This window comes from Candida metapsilosis (genome assembly GCF_017655625.1).
Source record: "Candida metapsilosis strain BP57 chromosome Unknown scaffold6, whole genome shotgun sequence".
Lineage (NCBI taxonomy): Eukaryota > Fungi > Ascomycota > Pichiomycetes > Serinales > Debaryomycetaceae > Lodderomyces > Lodderomyces metapsilosis.
The window spans coordinates 181167-200326 of NW_027138164.1; the positions used below are offsets into that span (position 1 = coordinate 181167).

At 38.6% G+C, this 19160-nt stretch overlaps 9 protein-coding genes across 9 annotated transcripts; 4 read left to right on the forward strand and 5 right to left on the reverse strand. All coding sequences in view use genetic code 12, as the record gives it.

Moving 5' to 3' along the window:
- Positions 1-1163: 1163 nt before the first annotated feature.
- I9W82_004281 (tyrosine/serine/threonine protein phosphatase) lies at positions 1164-4328 on the forward strand (the record flags this gene model as incomplete). Its single annotated transcript, XM_067693337.1, has 1 exon — positions 1164-4328. The coding sequence occupies one exon, from the start codon at positions 1164-1166 to the stop codon at positions 4326-4328; it is 3165 nt and encodes a 1054-aa protein (XP_067547069.1).
- A 512-nt stretch (positions 4329-4840) lies between these two features.
- I9W82_004282 (uncharacterized protein) lies at positions 4841-7084 on the forward strand (the record flags this gene model as incomplete). The annotated part of the gene is made up of 1 exon (XM_067693338.1): positions 4841-7084. The coding sequence occupies one exon, from the start codon at positions 4841-4843 to the stop codon at positions 7082-7084; it is 2244 nt and encodes a 747-aa protein (XP_067547070.1).
- A 102-nt stretch (positions 7085-7186) lies between these two features.
- On the reverse strand, positions 7187-8263 carry RFC2 (replication factor C subunit 2; the record flags this gene model as incomplete). Its single annotated transcript, XM_067693339.1, has 1 exon — positions 7187-8263. One exon carries the CDS (start codon positions 8261-8263, stop codon positions 7187-7189), a length of 1077 nt encoding a protein of 358 aa, XP_067547071.1.
- Positions 8264-8688: 425 nt separating this feature from the next.
- Positions 8689-9594, forward strand: DPP3 (bifunctional diacylglycerol diphosphate phosphatase/phosphatidate phosphatase; the record flags this gene model as incomplete). The annotated part of the gene is made up of 1 exon (XM_067693340.1): positions 8689-9594. The coding sequence occupies one exon, from the start codon at positions 8689-8691 to the stop codon at positions 9592-9594; it is 906 nt and encodes a 301-aa protein (XP_067547072.1).
- Positions 9595-9617: 23 nt separating this feature from the next.
- Positions 9618-12752, reverse strand: PEX1 (AAA family ATPase peroxin 1; the record flags this gene model as incomplete). The annotated part of the gene is made up of 1 exon (XM_067693341.1): positions 9618-12752. The coding sequence occupies one exon, from the start codon at positions 12750-12752 to the stop codon at positions 9618-9620; it is 3135 nt and encodes a 1044-aa protein (XP_067547073.1).
- A 367-nt stretch (positions 12753-13119) lies between these two features.
- Positions 13120-13671, reverse strand: I9W82_004286 (uncharacterized protein; the record flags this gene model as incomplete). Its single annotated transcript, XM_067693342.1, has 1 exon — positions 13120-13671. The coding sequence occupies one exon, from the start codon at positions 13669-13671 to the stop codon at positions 13120-13122; it is 552 nt and encodes a 183-aa protein (XP_067547074.1).
- A 384-nt stretch (positions 13672-14055) lies between these two features.
- I9W82_004287 (chromatin DNA-binding EKC/KEOPS complex subunit) lies at positions 14056-14343 on the reverse strand (the record flags this gene model as incomplete). Its single annotated transcript, XM_067693343.1, has 1 exon — positions 14056-14343. One exon carries the CDS (start codon positions 14341-14343, stop codon positions 14056-14058), a length of 288 nt encoding a protein of 95 aa, XP_067547075.1.
- A 158-nt stretch (positions 14344-14501) lies between these two features.
- On the reverse strand, positions 14502-15278 carry YAF9 (Yaf9p; the record flags this gene model as incomplete). The annotated part of the gene is made up of 1 exon (XM_067693344.1): positions 14502-15278. The coding sequence occupies one exon, from the start codon at positions 15276-15278 to the stop codon at positions 14502-14504; it is 777 nt and encodes a 258-aa protein (XP_067547076.1).
- Positions 15279-15870: 592 nt separating this feature from the next.
- Positions 15871-19083, forward strand: SMC6 (DNA repair protein; the record flags this gene model as incomplete). Its single annotated transcript, XM_067693345.1, has 1 exon — positions 15871-19083. The coding sequence occupies one exon, from the start codon at positions 15871-15873 to the stop codon at positions 19081-19083; it is 3213 nt and encodes a 1070-aa protein (XP_067547077.1).
- Between the last annotated feature and the right edge of the window lie 77 nt (positions 19084-19160).

Here is a 19160-nt window from a genome sequence, read left to right on the forward strand (position 1 = left end):
TGTCTTGTTCATACAAAATACAATAACAACAACACTTCATAACAGAGGAAGATAATTAATAAGGTTTAGTGGGAGGAGGGGAGGGTATTTTGCTTTTGGCTCTTAAACTGATGTGCTGCTATCTGAATTATTATATTATCACTAAACAAACGAATATATAGAAAGAAATATACATAATAATAATAATAATAGCTAATAACAATCCAATTCTTAATTACAAATATAATATAATCTTAAGGCTAGGTATGTATATACACTTGTAGTTAGTCTTTTTGAAGTTGTGTTTCTAAAAATAGACTGAAGTATGGGTGTCTGCTTAAGGGAGATATGTCAAATTGAGACTCCTTGTAACCGTTGCTTCTTATTATTTTGAAATGAGAAAGGTTACTGTAAGTTCCGTAGAGTGATCTTTACATTAAAGAAAGAAAGATTGTATATTTAAGTTAGAAAGGGTGTGTGTCTTGTATAGTAATGGTAATGGTTATGAGATGATATAATGAAAAAAAGTGTGGTTTTCTTTAGAAGCGGATAGACAGAAGAGGAAAAAAAATTCATTCTGAAACCAAAAAGAAAGATAAGAAAGAAAGAAACATAACCAAAACCAAAACCAAAACCAAACAAAGTCTTTGTCTGTCAATCAACTACTAACAAGGAGACACGTTATACCTCAATAACTCAACAGTATACACACATAGTCTACTAAGTTAGAAATTTCAATTGTTAATTTCAACAGTAACAATTGACTTTCACTTTCTCATCATACCTACCCCACTAGAAAAACACAAGGGTCTCAGCTCTCCCATCCAAACACAACCGATCAATAGGTAGATAAGATTGGAGTAACTGATTCCATTGCACTTACCTTCAACAGCAACACTGTTACATAAATATAAGAGAATAACTTTCTTCATACAGCTTTAGACTTTTTTGGTTAAATTTTTTTTTTTTTTTTCAAACTTGAGGGGAAAACTCCATCCATCTTGATCTTTATGATTACTAGCCAAAACATCCACTAAGACAATACAATATCCACAAAAATGACTCGCAATAGTACTGAGTTAGAAGTGGACCAATCGTCAAGGTCTATAGACTTACACACACCATTCCATGACCCTGGGCCCCACCACACACATCATCCCCCTCATCACCACCACCCACCATCGATGATTTCCTCATCTTCATCTTCATCAACTAGTATAGCTGGTGGTGCTAATAATACTACTGCTTCTGGTGCTTCTCATCAACTGCATGGGTATGATGTAAGGTCTATTTCGGACACTAATAGTGTTATTATGGAGAGTAGCAGACCACCTGCAACTAGTGCATCTTCATTGTCTATACCCAGTTTATCAATTACAGCTCCAAACGATCAGCAACAGCAGCAATTGCAACTGCAATCGCAATCGCAATCGCAATCGCAATCAATGGTACTTGAAAGTCAATCTTTATCAACAACAACATCTTGCAAACGGTCGTCGTCATCTTCAAATGACCTACTATATGAAAGAGATAGATTTAGAGCTAGAATTAGAAGTTTCAACGTTTCATTCCCCAATAAGGAAGATTATACACATGGTACCCATATTGACACTGAAGTTGCAAGAAACGTCGTCTCATCCGACTATTGTTCCTGTCAAAATGAACCTGCTTCTCTTGAAGGCGATATTAACCCATGTGACGTTTGCGATGGCATTGGATTCAAAACTACTAAATTAACAATGGGTCAACCTGAAGAATTAACGACATTGGCAGACATGTTCAAGTTTGAACATTTATCTTTAACACAACTTAGACAAATGTTTTATACGTATTTCAATTCATCATTACCACCAACAAATGAAATGTTCCCCTGGCTTCATGGATTACATGAAGATAATTTTGCTCAACGATCGTTCTTCTTACACCAGCAACAACAACAACGACAGAGATTGGGATTAGTTGAAAATGTGTTTGTTGATTACAAGACTGCCAAGCCTCAGAGTTGTAGCTTTTTAATGTGTGTAACTGATGGCTCATTGACAGTGGAGTTGCATAATACAGTTCGCTTGGTTGAGATTTTACAAAAGATTGATGTATCTAAATCGGAAATTAGAGATATAATTGCCTTGATTTGGAAAAGTATTGATCATGAAAAACTATCAATTGAAAAATTCAGCTATACACAAGAGGAAGAAATGATTGATTTGTTGACTGCAGACTGTATCAAGCTCAATGTGGTTCCATTTTTCTTAAATTTGGATCCTGATCGTGGTATCTCGTTACGAAATTTTCAAATACAAGTTGCTAAGTTGTCAACATGTGCAGATTTTGTTGTGTATGGAATTGATTTGGAAACTTTGTCTTCTATTGCTAGAGTACTTTGGCTAGCACAAAGAGAAGAGGAACAGTCCACGGGAGTTTCTTCACCAGAAAGAAGAGTTTATATCCTAGATGATCAGTTCACTGAAGCTTATCAACAAATGGACCACGTACCTTTGAATGCACCATTAAAGTCGTTTTTCCATTTTTCAAAATTACCAACTACTCATTTAAACCATAAATTGAAAGACCCTTTGCTCTTGTGGGATAACAATTTCCAATTACGAGAAAAGATTGAAACTACCTTGATGTCAACAGCTACGAAAATTTGTCAAAATGTATTTGTCGGGAATTTCTGGGATCATCAAATAATGGTTCACTATTTACATAAAAATAAAGTTGTAAACATAATGAACCTGGCTGCTAGTTTGACTGGTGGGTACAGCAGTCCCACAAACTCCCTACTTTCACACAACGCGTGCAATCTGTCACAAGATTACATCAGTTTACTACCACAGCCCAAATTCAATTACAAACTATTCATTCAATGCCATTCGGACGCTTCATTCCCAGACTTGGACGAATTGGCAGAACTTTTATTCCGATACACCATTTCATCACACGAAAGTGAAGATATCGAAGAAACTCACCATTTACTGTTCCCACCACTGGGCTCCATTGGAATTGGCGACTGTAAACGAGATAACTTACGACTGATTGTAAACGTTTGCAAACTAATCTACTTGTATTCGTCATCAATGTCAGCAAAGGGTTTAGGAACGTTGATTTATTGTTCAGATGGATATACTGAATCGTCGTTGTTGGTTTTCTGTTATATGATGTATGCGTTGGATTTACCTTTGGATGAAGCGATGTTGAAGTTGCATTGTTTTTATCAGCGGCCATTTTATATTTTCAATAGTGATGTTGTGATTTTGAGGAAATTGGAACCGTTGTTGAGGAAATATAGTCCATTGGTGAAGCAAGGAAATGGGAGTATGAATTGGGGTGAGATGGAGGAGATTTCGTCGGCGGAGATTAATGAGATTTTATTGGGTGTACCGAAAAAGAACACCAATGCCAAATTGGGATACATTTTCAACGATGATGACTCAGATGATGATGATGACTCAGACGACGAAGATGATTCATCACTGAGCGGTGATGACTCCAGTAGCGATGAAGAAGAGGATATCGAATTAGAAATGCAGAAATTTGCAATTGACTGGGTCAAGGAAGTTGAAGGATCCATCCCATCGAAAATCTTGCCTTATTTATACCTAGGTTCTTTAAAACATGCACTGTGTTTACCTTTACTTAACAAGTTGGGTATTAAGAAGGTGATTTCGGTGGGGGAGAGTTTATCGTGGTTGAATGGATACAAGTTTCGCAAGTATAATGAAATTACTATTGATCAGGACGATGAAGATGTTGAGATTATAAACATACGCCCTAAACATCGTCACCATAATCACCATAACCATAACCATAACCATAACCATCATCGATACAACCATCCCAACTTCTATTGGAACTCCACCATAGATACAATAATGAAGGTGAACAATCTAGAAGATGATGGAATTGATGAACTATCTGAACAGCTTCCCAAAATCTTGGACTTTATCAATGATGAATATATTCGCACCCAAGGAAACACCAAGATTTTGGTGCATTGTCGAGTAGGTGTTAGTCGAAGTGCCACTGTTGTTATTGCTGAGATTATTAAACGGTTTCAAGTGAGTTTGCCAATGGCGTACCTTTATGTTCGTGTGAGGAGGTTGAATATTATTATCCAGCCTAATTTGCGGTTTATGTATGAGTTGTTCAAATGGGAACAAGGAGTGAAACAAGCGAGATTACAAGAAAAGAAGAAAGAGAAGGGGAAGGAGAAGGAGAAGGATGAAACTGATGCATTGGGATCCTCAATTGCGAGGTATCATGATGGGACTTTTTACTTACGGGAAATTGATTGGTTTATTATGTGTCGAGAGATTATGAAGTTGAATTTACCATATTTGAACAATTGAGGAGGAGAGATTACATTTTTTTTTGTTTCGGTTTACTATTTGGGGTATTCTTTTATATCTTTATAACTTATGTATTATTACAATTTTTACTTTGATTAGACGTTATTATTATTATTATTATTACAGTATCTTTTGGTGTGTGTTTTTTTTGGAATCAGTATTGGTTATATGGTTATATAAGTGTAATAGAGGGTAGTGTAATCTGGGCTCATTTTTTTTTTTCATCAAAATTTTTTCTTCTCCTTCTCTCACTCAACAGGTGGGTGATCATAAAGAGAACAGATAGATACTCTTTTCAAAGGATATATACAAAGGTACACTATTCCATATAGAAATCATTCAATTGCAGCTTACAATTAACAGTTGCTCATACTAGAAGCATAACTTAAACTATCCAGTCTCAGTGAAATAAAGCAGATCACATCAAAAGTGAATACAAGTTACCTTTGGAACCAATTGCTTTTTTTTGCTTCCTTCAACACAAATACCCAATTACGCAAAAAGCATCGACCATGTCATCAAATCAATCTAATCCTATATTTGTTGATCCATCAATCGTAACGCTTGAAAAGGATGTTTCTACTTCACAGAGTAAGCAGCTGCAGCTGCTGCGTAATCAAAATGAGCGAAAATCATCACATTCATCGATCCACAACTTGGAACCTGGGAATGCATTGAGTAGGCTATTAGATAGTGCTATGGCTCATGCCGCTAAAGAATCAACACCAGAACCAGTAACTGGTGATGGGGACGAGGAAATTGGACAAGATGAAAATGTTGATGATGGTGCCAAGTTGCAAGAGTTTTTAAGTTCAATTCCACAGTCAAAGCAAGGTCAAGAGCATATATACTCTGTGAATCAATTACTTGAATGGAAGTCTGACATTGATGATGTACCTCATGTTAAAGAGTTGTTGCCTGACCAGTCGTTTTGGAGATTGAAGGCTCAACGTGAACCAAGACATTTGAATCATAATAATTTGAACTCGGAAAATGGTGGTGGCACGTACAAGGGTAGAAGATCCAAGAAGCATCAAAATGAAACATGGGAAAGAGGCAAGACTTCCCATTATGGTGCTGATGGGTACAAACAGGACCCATCCACACGTCGTGGAGGTCGTCATGGATTTGTTAGAGCCGAGGAATTGGATTCTCTTTCAAGTGACAAGATTTCTCAGTTGCTTGGTGAAGGACCAGATGAATTGGAACCCGAATGGGACGCCGAAATACTTGGTGATGGCAAAATTGGTAAATCTGGTGGTGGTGATGGTGCTCGTGATGATGATTTGGCACATTTGTCAATGATGAATATGGGTCAAACGGTGGAGGATTTTGAGAGATGGAAATCGCAAATGAAGTTGGAAGAAAAGAGAAGAAGAGGTGAAGTAGTTGATGAAGATGTTGAACAGCAGCAAATTGCCGATGAGGAGAGTGCTGCGAAGAATGCAGGTAATGAGGTTGATAATTTCTTTTCATTTATTAAACCTACTAATAAGGAGACAAGTGTTGAGGAGAAAGATGTTGCCTCTGCAAAACCTGAAGATGCAAGTCAAAACAATGCTGGTTCAAGTGCTAATCATCGGGCATCTCGTTTCTCGTCGTTTTTCCAACAACCAAGTTCTCAACCAGCCCAACCAGCTAAGCAGCCTGAACAAGAGTCTTCTCAAAAGCAGCCTACACTGGCAACCATGCCACCTCCAGGATTTTCAAAATTTTTTGGAGGACAAAAGAGTGGCCCTCAAACACCTCAGTATACATCTGAACCTCCTTCTTTGGGAGCAAGTGAGACTAGATTACCACAAATGCAAGGACCATCGTCGTCTTGGTCCTCACCACTGGGACCCCCTCAACCTCAACTACAACAACCACAAGGTCAACAACAACAACAGTCCCCTATGCCACACCTATCTTCAAATGATAGCTTTTTCCGTTCATTATTGAAGAAGAAGGAGAGTACTCAACCATCGCCTTCTTCGGCCAAGTCAAGTCCTGTTGTTGAACGCGTACCAAATGCTACCACAGACGAGAAAAGGGCAGTGTCTGATGTAAACGCAGCTCCTGGTCCATTGAGTAGGAAAGCATCTACTGGAAACGAAAATAATGCACTCTTACGTGGTGCGCCACAACAACAGCCACAACAGCACCAACAACAACAACAACCTATCCACCCAGGTCAATTTCCTCCTGGGTTGTTCCCACCAAATGGTCAATTCCCACCGTGGATGAGAGGTCCTCCACAACAAATGGGTAATTTCCCACCTGGATTTCAGCCACCTGCTCATAGTCAGTTCCAACAGCAGCAACTACAAAAGCAAGGTAACCAGGAAGAGCAAAGTGGGAAAAACAACGAAGGTGGAGCCAAGCAACTGCCTCTGCAACAACAGAATCAATCTCAATCACAACAGCAACAACCTAGATTTCCATTCCCTAATTTACCACCTGGTCAACAACAGCAACAACAACAGCAAGGACGTATGCCGATGCCTCCACCTGGTATGTTCCCCAATGGGTTTATGCCACCAATGCCACCACCACCAGGGTCAAATTTTGCTCCAGGTCAAGGTATGCCACCGCCACCTCCAGGATTCCGTCAACATCAAGTGCCGCCAGAGTTTATGAACAATCCGAATGCAAGATTCATACCTCCGCAGTATATGGGCCCACCACCACCTGGTCTTCAACAACAGCATCAACCACGAGGAATGCAACAGGGTCCTCCACAGCAACAACAACAACAACAACAGGAGAAACAGTAACGAGAGATAAGAGGCTAGGAGTCTATTGTCTCAAAGGCAACAAACTGTGTGTCTTACAAATATACGTATCTTTTATTTCGAATTCTTCTCTTCAATCAATTTTTATATAACTTTAGACACTTGTAGAGCCAAATTGAGCAACTGAATATGTTCATCAGTTCCATAGTTCAATTTCTTATCCGTATCAAATAAAATCAAGGCAATTTGATTCTTGATTAATGAATTTATTGAATCATCCATGACTAAGACTTCATGCAACTGATCAATCAATTGTTGAGCACTCCAACCACTCAATATTACATCATTTACTAAACTGATTAACTTGGATTCATCTTTTGATCTTATTGTAGCCACCAATTGGTTAATTAATGCATCAGGTAAAACACCAGCTGTTTCTCTAATTGATTGTTTAGTGATCAACCCAGCAGTTTGATCTTCATCACCACTTGCACCTTCCAATTGTAAACTTGTGCTCAACTTTGAAGCACTTTGTAAATACGTAATTGCTTTTCTCAAATCACCATTACTGATTCTCAACACTTCATTCAATACATCATCTTCACCTTGCAGTTTATCCAAATTCAAATGTTCCTCACTTGCAATATACTTTAACCTATTCAATGAATTCTCATTGTTTAACAATTTGAATCTAAATTTCGAACATCTTGAAGCTAATGGATCGATAATACGCGTAATGTAATTACAAACCAAGGCAAATCGAGTAATGTTGGCATACGTCTCCATTGTCCTTCTCAATGCACTTTGAGCATCATTGGTCATTGAATCAGCTTCATCCAAGATGATGATCTTGTATGGAGGACAAGGATAATTTGCTAAATCCTCAGGAGTCGGATTACTCACCGTCAATTTGGCAAAATTTTTAATCTTTTGACGCACAATCGATATACCTCGCTCATCACTCGCATTCAATTCCAATACTCTGGATTTATACAATCTGGGGCCATATAGTTGTTTAGCTAATGCTAGAATTGTTGATGTTTTACCAGTACCTGGAGGTCCATAGAATAACATATGGGGTAAGTTGCCTGTCGATACTTGTTTTTCCAAGACTTTGACTGCATGTTCTTGTGATGCTATGTCAGTGAGGTTCCTAGGTCTGTATTTTTCAACCCAGGGAGTGTGATGGAGCTTTTCTTCTTCGTAAGTGCCTGTAGTCATTTTTAGGAAATGGAATTGGATTGGAAAGACACGTCTTGTATTGATTTGTATTAATGATTTTCATTTTTCATAATGAAAATCTGAAGTGATGTCAATGTGAACGCGCCAGAAAGTCACGTGAAAGCCACACCGCTGAAGGGGAATATGTTCACAGGCACTTCCCTTTGGAGAGGTTCAACAATTGAAAAAGACGTATAGGTATTTGATCCTACTAAATCATTTCTTGTCTTCACTTTGAAGAAGCATCAGTAGTGCACCTGAGTAAGGTTGTATACCTTTCAAGTGGTATAACCTCAGCGGTTGTCTCTCTATCTCTCTCTCCCCACTCTGAAACAAAAAAAAAGTTACACGACAAACTCAACCTTTCTTTCTTTCTCCTGGATTGATCAATCAAGCAAAGTTAACAGTTTATACACAGTTCAAAGATGCCAATACAGGACTTTCTCAACAACATACGTAACCCAAATAAACGATTCAACCGTGTAAACTTGGGATTCGTATCACCAACAATTTTAAAATGGAGAATCACCGACTTGATTCTAATTGTTATACTAGTCATATTATACTTTATCTTATACGATATCAAGCCATTTCACAGACAGTTTTACATCAATGACTTAACTATATCACATCCGTTTGCTGAAGTAGAAACCGTGGGAAACACAGCATTATTCGTATACTCAACTTGGATCCCATTAGCTATCGTCATTGTCGTGTCATTATTGCTCACTACGCCACAGTACAAATTGTACAATACCTATGTTGCGGTAATTGGGTTGTGTCTCAGCGTGTTGATAACATCTGTAACGACTGATGTCTTGAAGAACTGGATTGGTCGTCTCCGTCCTGATTTTTTAGCCAGATGCATTCCAGACCCATCTACACCCATCAACCAGCTCGTATCTATTGAAGTTTGCACTTCAGACAACTTGGGCCGTTTAGAAGATGGATTCAGAACAACACCTTCAGGACATTCGTCACTAAGCTTTGCTGGATTGAGCTTCTTGGCTTTGTTCTTACTTGGTCAATTACAAGCTCCAAATACTAAAGTTGGAAGTTGGAGAACCCTAATTGGTGCAGCTCCCTTTTTAATGGCTGCTTATATTGCATTGAGTAGGACTAGAGATTACAGACACCATTTTGTTGATGTGTTTACTGGAAGTATATTAGGATTGGGTATTGGATTTTGGTCGTATTTAAGATTGTTTCCTTGGATTAGCCACGAAAGAAGTTATGTGAACTTGATCATTATTGAAGAGGAGAACGAGGAGAATAATAGTAAACTTGATCAAGAAAATGAAGCCAACTACACTAGATTAACCGATGTATAGATTATCTAAATTACCTCATTCGTTTACATTAACGTAGTTCTTCCACCAACTTCATTGCTTGCACTTCCATCAGGCATGTTACCATCTCTGTCATCAATAAACTGTGAATAAATCTTTGTCAATTTGGTCTTTTCTGAATGTGAAATGGATGGTTTGGTCTCTTTTAATGATTCGACAAAATTGGCATGAGTGATGAGGACCTTGGGCTGTTCCATATGAGACAGCTTCGACTGCTGAGAGTGATCACCAGCCTGTTGTTTTTCATTGGCAACAAATTGCTGAATTTGATGCAACAATTTAATCCTGTCAGTGTTCTTCAATTTCGGTTCATTACCAACTTTGAAAAACTCCACCGCATTTTCATCAACATCAGCATCTTGTTCCTCAGCATTATCTTTAGCTTCCAACTCTTCTAATCTTACATGCACAGCTTTCAAATATGCATTATATCCCAACCCTTGCATATCAGCACCACTGAACCCATTTGTCTTTTCAGCAATTTCTTCCAATTTGACATCTTCAGCTAAATCCATCTTGGTAGTTATACTCTTTAATATATCCAATCTATCTTCAAAGTTGGGCATATCACAAATAACACTCTTGTCCAATCTACCGGGTCTCAACAATGCACTATCAATCAAATCAGGTCTCGAAGTAGCAGCTAAGACATAAACCCCATCTAATCCCTCAGCACCATCCATTTGAGTCAACATTTGATTAACAACACGATCAGTGACACCAGTTGAATCGTGACCTCTTTTAGGAGCAATTGAGTCAAACTCATCAAAGAACAATATACATGGTTTGGCAGCCTGAGCACGTTCAAACAATTCACGAACACTTTGTTCAGAAGCACCAATATACTTGTTTAAAATCTCTGGACCTTTGATGGAGATGAAGTTCAAACCACACTGACCTGCAATAGCACTAGCTAATAAAGTCTTTCCACAACCTGGATATCCATATAGCAAGATACCAGAACGAAGTCTCAAGGGACAATTTGCAAAAATTGGGGCATACTTGGTGGGCCATTCAAGTGTTTCCAAAAGAATTCTCTTGGCTTCGGTTAATCCACCAATATCGGACCAACTAGTACCTGATTTTTGAAGTTTCACACCACGCAAACTTGATGGTGTGAATCCACTAATTGCTTTATCTACGTGAGTTGACTCAACGATGTTACTTTCATCTACTTGAGATGGATTGGATAAACATTGATGATAGATTCTATGACAAAGAATCTTCAAATCGTTAGGCAAGTATCCCTCGGTTTCACTCACCAAGTCCATTAAATCAACATCCAACTTACACTTTAAATCCTCAGTGAGATACTTTTCAATAATTTGAAAACGTAAAGGCTTATCAGGAGCAGTAATATGATGATAATTTTCAATCAAGTGTGATCCAAGTAAAAGCTTATTCAAGCTTTCTTTTGATGTTGAGGAACAAAGAATTGAAATGTTTGAATTTGGCTGATTGTGTAATTTTGATAATTGAGAAATGAAATATTCTGTAGTTTGATTTGATTTCGTAGCATCCATATTTTCCATTTCAATATTCATAATCTTATCAACATTGTCAAGAACTAAAAGTGAAGGCTTATTCCATGAACATTGTTGTAGCCATTTGAAAATGTGATTTTTTGACAAGTTCTGGAAAGATTCATTCATGAGGGTTTCACAGGATACAAACTTTATAAAGTACCCATGATCTTGGTTTAGTATATCACTAACTTGTTTAAGATACAAGGTCTTCCCACTTCCTGAATTTCCATATACTAAAGTCCCTGTGTTGGATGATACAAGGAACGAGTCAACCAAATCTGAAACGACTTTTTCAATACCAATGGGTTTGTCATCCTCTTTAGCAGCTGCATCTTGTTGAACATCTTGAATGAATGATTGTGGACGAAGTAAATCATCACCAAGTTCAATCTTGATTGGCTTTTTTCTACTAAGATCATACGGTTTAATCCAAGCATTATAGTTTTCATTCTTGCGGAACCTCAAAACACCACCGTACGGTAAGATACCTGCAATGCTAGGAATCTTTATAAAGTTTGTGACTGCAGTTGTTGATATCTGTGGATACAATGCATCAGTCAATTGCTTGGCCAATTTCGCCGTCTTTGTTTGATTAACTTCCTTCTTCTTATTCGAGTTGATGATGTACGGATGTATAGTGAATGTCGACGGACGTTTGGGTAATTCCTTCACTGCAGGTTTCAAAACAACAATATTACCAGTTTGCCCATATGCATTTAGAGCAATAGCCAAGCTCTTGGATAATCCAATATTGTTGGAGGTACCCTTATAGTTGACAAGTTCAGCTATTATCCTCTTATTCTCCTTCACATCTTTTTCATTAGACAATATGTTTTTCAAATCGTTGGGACCAGGAAGGATCGATACGGCAACAAACGTTCCAAATGCGCCTGGTAATTCGCTTCTGTTTACAAACACTTTATACGCACTATCATCCACATCTTTGTACAAATTGTGCGGTAAACTAATTCCTCTTTTCAAAACCAGTGGCAACGCATTATAGTCCTCTTTCTTTGATGAGCTCTTTTGACTACTGACACTAGTAGTTTCCGCCACTTCACTCTTTTTCCTCACTTTGGGAGCAATTGCAATCTCACAATACGGTGATACTTTACCATACTTGTGTTCAGTTGAGCCTATATCAGTAACAATCAATTTAGCAGACGTAGTTGCATTTGGATAAACCACCAAGATCTGATTCAATGCAACACATCGAGTTTGACTCAATAACTTGTCTTCGATTAATTGCGCATTCAACTCAACTACTTCCCAGTCCGAGCTTGTCAAAGGCTCCAAATTTATATTTGATGCTTCGTAATTACCCAATTTTAAGTTGATGTAGATTGACGCTTTATCAGGGATGGACAAGGATTGAGCAAAAATGGGATCAATTTCCAAACTTTGTAAAGTAGATGACGACATACCAGACCACCCAGCATACGACTTTTTTGATCCTTTCAGACGCTGGTCGGCTGTCGGTGGTGAAACTATTTCTATAATGACATCTTGCACTTGAATATTTGCAGTGAATAATAAGTTGGTTAAGTTGGACGGCAAATTAACCAAGTTTGATTTCAAGGTTTTAAAAGCTATTGTGGCCTTGTGGTTATCCATGATGAGTAGATATACTGGATACACTGATAATCAAGTGAGCTAATAGGTTGTGTCTAGTCAAGAGGGAAAGGAAAGAAAAATTTTGGTTGATTTCTCAGTCAGCGCCATAAATTTTTCAATACCGAAAAGTGGGGAGTGGGGAAAAAGCTCCAAATTGCAAAAAAACTAAAAAAGATCACAATGACACCACCACCCACGAAGAGACATCCGCAGAGACTGCACTGAGCGTAAACAGTGACACGCTTGTTCACAGTTGCGAGAAATCTTTATCTCCTACATTGCCGTCCAACTAGCGGAAGCTCTACCTGTGAAAAAAGTTCCATTTAACTACTAAGTTATATACAAGACGGGATAACCACATGGGAGATCACTTTCGATTGTTGAATTCATTAAACTTATCCATATCATCACTCTTTCCCTGACTCTTTTGCAACTCTTCCCACTTTTTCCTATTCCTTTCTTCCCTATCTTGTTTAGCCTTCTCCATCATTTGCATCGATTTCCTTCTCAAAGACCTACACTGTTCCCACCCAACCATATTTCCTAAAAAGAATCCACCTACTGACCAATTTAGCGATTTGCTCAAATCTTTTCTAATCAAGAAGGTAATTACACCCAAGACTCCCATTGCTTGGAACCCCGTAATCATTGCTTCTCTAAAACACGGCATATTGATAAACCTATCTATAGTGAAGTCGGATAGATGAATAGACCTTGCTGCATCTGTGAATGTAGGTTGTGGTGGGGCCTTTGAGCTGGGCCTAACTTGAGATGACGTTGAAGATGGTGATTCACTATCTTCAAATTTTGGAGGCAAATCTTCCAAGTATTGCTGTTGCTTCGGTTCCGGATTGTACTCTGTTACCATAGAAACTTTTGATGGAGGTGCAGTATTACTGCTTCCGCCAAACCAACCCATTATTATTTCTTTTCACTGTCTTGAGGATATTTGCACCTCGGTCTTTAGAACAAAGCGAGAAATCGTTGGCTTCTTCATCGCCTGCGCTACCGCGGATATTCGAGGTGCTAAGAGATGGATAGGCTTCAACTACATGAGCTAAGGGTGACATATAATGTAATTGAGAATGGACATATACATCCAACTAAGTTTCTATACGATTGACTTGGGTTTTGATTTCTTCCCTTCGTTGATGTGTAAATTAAATACCTAACATTTGTAGATCCAAAGGAGCCACCCAGACAGTAGACTCTCGATATGGTTCAGGAGGTTCATTCCTGATCCAGAGATACCAAACATCCCCTTTACCGGCACTCTTTTCTCGTCAACTGCCATAGCCTTTCTTCATCCATTCATTTCAAATTCGTCTATTTCCCATAGACTATCCTTCTTACCTTCAAACTCATCGATACATTCAACAACTGTTTTGAGATTATCCAAGACATTACTTATTGACACTCGTATCACACGATCACTGATTCCTGAAAATTTGCATAAAAGAACATTGTCTTGCACTTCATAATCAATTTTTAATTCACTTGTTTTTAATACAGGATCTGGTCTTAGTGAGTTTCTGGCTATGTTAGCTTGATGAGATGTTTGGAAAGGTATATTCAAAGTTAGCTCTGGCATTTTGGAGGACGGCAAGCTGTAGCGTATTTTTGTTTAGCGCAATCTATTTGGTGCTGTGAAAAGGTTCGCAATTTTTATTCGCATTTGATGAGAATTTGATCAACAGATCATAATATAGTAATTACATTATACACACTCCATCCACAATATATGTACCTCTACTGAGTCAAGGCAAACTTCTGCTGTTCCAAGTCCTTATACTGTACCACTTGATGCTCTATTTCCTCCTTAATCTTTTGTATATAAACATCCAATCTACCTAACTCATCAATCTCATCTGGTCTTATATACTCCTGATCTCTTTTATCAGGATCGCTCAACTCATACGGTATGAGATTAATCGGCTTCCTTGTCAAGATTTCAAATACTCTCTCCGTAGGCTCATTAAACACCAACTCGTCGTACAATACTGAATGGACCTCTCCATTTTCACGCTTTGGTTGTTGAGGATTATAAGGATGCAATTTCAAAGCATGAAAGATTTGAAAGTTTTTCTCATTGATACCCAAGTCTACTCCAGGTTGGAAATGTAGTTTTATAATGATTTCAAATTCACCCCATCCAGTCTCTGTAACTCGATATGGCGGGTGCTCCACTGTACGAACAGGGTTTTCATAGGTCTCGTGTAGCTTAAAAGTGACTTTTTTAATCAACGGCGTCAAATCTATATCACCCAAGACTGGTTTGAAAAATACCGTCCATTCATGAGTATGGTCTGGTGGTGTTGTGGGTTTTCGCATTTCAGGCGTAAGTTTGTAGGCATCATTACCATATAGTATGGGTAAGGATATAGACACAAATTTGATTCTTTTAGAACTGGCACTCATACTGTATTGTTGGATGACCTTGTGAATGGAATACAAATAGGTTGATGATTGAATTTGTTGTGAGATCTCTAAAGTACGAGCGCTACCACTGCACGTGATATACCACATTTGAAGGTGCTGGATGAAACTGGGCTATGCTTACCTACTCGAGACATCGAGAGGAGCCACAGAGGGTAGAGTAAAGCTACTAGGTATCTAGAAGATTCCTCGGAGGGTCGACTAAGTCTTGCTGTGAATTTTGCTTCGGTGACAGACGCGTCTTGTTCATGATCCGAGGTCAAGAAAAAAAACAACTCTGTACCACTCTAAGAAAAGATGGAGCAGTTATCTATGGTAATCTTCAGTCTTAGCACTATTTCAGGAATTAATGAACCAATTAGACACAACAGCTTCACATACATTGTGTTTACTGCTTCTTTTGTTGGGTTCTACACGTGAAGGAAACAATCCACACAAAAAACGAAAAAAAAGGAAAAAAAAAGATCCAATCAACAACAAGGATATCTTTACCACCAAATAAAGACCTTGTTATAACCTAATAGATGCTGGCTACATCAATGAAGAGACCTCGTGATGATGGATTTACCCACCACGATTTCTCAAGTGTATGTTCTTCCCTTTACTATCTCAACACTGTGGCTTCTACTAACGCGTATTACAGGACAGCACTGTCACTCCGTCACAACACTTGATATCGTCCATGATCCGACCACGAAAGAAACGTGCAATGATGACGCAGATTGAATATGACGAAGATGAGGACTCGCTTCTGGCGTCAGGCTCTGAAGACTCGGATTCAGAAGAATATCCTGATGATGATACCACCCCAGCTAACTCGGGAATAATTGAGCATTTAAGTTTGAAAAATTTCATGTGTCATGAATCATTTGAGTTGAGTTTGGGACCGCAGATTAACTTTATAATTGGGAGAAACGGTTCTGGAAAAAGTGCCATTTTAACAGGAATTTCAGTTGGTTTGGGAGCTAAAGCTAATGATACTAATAGAGGAAGTTCAATCAGAGATTTGATTAAGGATGGTAAACACACCTCACGTGTAAGTATCACTTTAAAAAATGAAGGTTCTCGAGCTTATAAACCGGAACAGTTTGGTAAGAAAATAATTATCGAAAGAAAGTTGCAAAGAGTTGGACAAAACACCTACGCAATCAAGGATGAAAATGGTAAAACTGTGTCGCAAAAGAAGTCTGTGTTGGATGAAATTTTGTTCAAATTCGATATTACTGTTGATAATCCATTGGCTTTCTTGTCTCAGGATAAAGCAAGAGAGTTTTTAACTAGTGCTACGGCAAAAACTAAATTTGAATACTTCATGTCAGGTGCGTACATCACTGACATTTACAACAATTATGATGAAATTCAAAGAAATTTGAAGGATCTCCACGGTAAGAGAGAACAAGCGGCGAAGTACACCGAGACTTGCGTGGCCGAATACAAGCGTATAGGTAAGATTCACAATGCTCACAAGATAAACGACCATTTGAGAAAGGATGCAGATATTCTACGGGGAAAGGTACATTGGTTCAATGTTGAGTACCTACAAGAGAAAATTAAAGCACGGGAAGCAGATATTGCTGATAAAGAATCGAAATTAGAAGCCAGCACTGAAAGCATACAACAATACGAACAAGCGATTAGACTGGAGGAACCACAGGAGGAGATTATTCGTGAAGAATTGAGGGTTGCTACCGACGCACTTGAGTCTGAAAAGAGTCGTTATGAGGAGGCTAGAACGACAAGGTCCAATATCAAATCTCAACTTGATATGCTAAAGGATGATATGAAGAAGAATGATAGGGAAATTCAGAACTTGAATAAAAATATTCTGTACACCCAGGACAAGCTTAAGAAGGAACGAGCAAAGATTGAAGAGCAAGAAGGTGGTTCCAAGGAGGAAATCCGCAACAAATTAGCTCAAGTTGATGAGCAACTCGCAAAGAGTGAAGAGGAGATGGCTGCATGCAGACAAAAATTGAAAGCGTTGCAATCCAACCCCGATTCAAGGTTGGAGGAGTTGACACAAGCAAGAGACGCATGTGGCCGTAATTTAAAGGAGCTTCGCGCTAGGCAATCTGATTTACAAAAAGACCAGTTTTCAAGGTATACTCCTTGGGGTGCAGGCAGAATGCAAGCTGTCATGCGTGATATCGATCGAACTCAATGGCAATCTAAACCACTTGGTCCTATGGGTAGTTATATATCCGTCAAGAAGGACTTCCATAGCTGGAAGCCACTCTTGGATGCCGTATTGGGTAAAAGTTTGGATGCATTCATTGTACGTGATGAAAGAGATCGTGCGCAATTGGATAGGATATTGAGACAGAATCAAGCGTATCACAACATCATTGTTCGTAAGACTGAACGTTATCATTATGAAAGCGGTAAGGCTAGAAGTACAACAGTATTGGACATGTTAGATGTGAGCGAAGATGCAGTATTGTATGCACTTATTGATAATAGCTCAATTGAAAAGTTGGTCATTGCAAATTCAGCTGAGGAAGCACGGAAATTGTGTTATGAATCAAATGTGTATGGTGCTTTGACTCAATTTGGAAATTCATCGGGAAGTAGGGTAAGTCGTCAAGGTGGTGTCCTCAGACTGGATCCCATTTACTATCTGAATAAAATTCCAAGGTTTGGAACTGAGAACAAGGATGAAATTTTGGATGAATTGAAGGAGGAAATCAGTAAAGAATCACATAATCAGCATAGTATTGAGCGCGAATTGCGAGGACTTAAACAAAAGATTGATAATGAACGTGAAAAGTTGTACCGAGAGCAAACGGAATTGAAGCGCCACTTGGAAGGTCTAAGACGCAAGAAGGCACAATACGAAGACAAGATTGATAAGGAAATTGATGAATCGAATATCTTGAAGTTGCAATTGAGGATAGAGGAAGATACTGCTCAGGTTGGACGACTTGAACGTGTTCTTGAAGGTCTTGAAGAGAGTCTTGCGGCTACTAGTGAAAAGTTTAACGCTTGTCTTCACGCAGCAAGTAGTATCAAGGAAGAAGTTGCCGAGAAAGCAGAAAAAGTGAGACTTAACGAAAAGAAATTGGTTACTCATCAAGAATACATCAAAAAGCTAAGGGCGGATATTGTTGAAATAGAAAGGTTAAAGCAAGAACATAGAGAAGTTATTGAACAGTCGAAAGCCAGAGTCGCACGTGGTAAGGAGACGGTAGAAATGGAAATTAGAAATGCTTTGAAAATGTGCCCACGTGACGCAGTTACAATTGTGGAAGGAGATACTCAAGATAGTATAGCAGATGAGTATAACGATGTTATGGAAAAGATTAAGGAAGGTGAAAATGCCTTAGGCTCGACTTTGGAGGATGTATTGAAGGAGTTGGAAGCCGCTGAAAAGAAACGAGACTTGGCATTGGCAAGGGAAAATGAATTGGACGAGTTGATCAAGCGAATGAATGAGGAGCTTAATATACGTCTTGCATTTTTTGAGGTTACTATCAATCATGCTGTTCGTCAAGCCATGTTGTCTTTTGAAGACTCGATGGAAGTGAGAGGATTTAAGGGATCTTTGAAAGTGGATTTCGGAGAAAAAGCGTTGGACTTGATGGTAAAGACCAAACTCGACCACAAGAGTCGTACTGTTGAATCATTATCAGGAGGAGAAAAATCATATACCCAGATTGCTCTCTTATTGGCAATCTGGCAAACTATGAGTTCGACAATAAGAGGCTTGGATGAATTTGATGTTTATATGGACTCTGTCAATCGTTCCATTAGTATCAAGTTGCTCCTTCATGAGTTGAGCAAGTATCTGAAATCACAAAGCATATTCATTACACCTCAAGATATTGCAGTTGTTGGTGATTTGAGTGGTGATAATGTACGTATTCATAAAATGTCTGATCCAAGGCGAGATAATTAGGAGGATGAGTTTATAGCTAATGTGACATTATATTTACAAGGGGATAACACTCTGTAGTGACTTTATACAAGGTATTT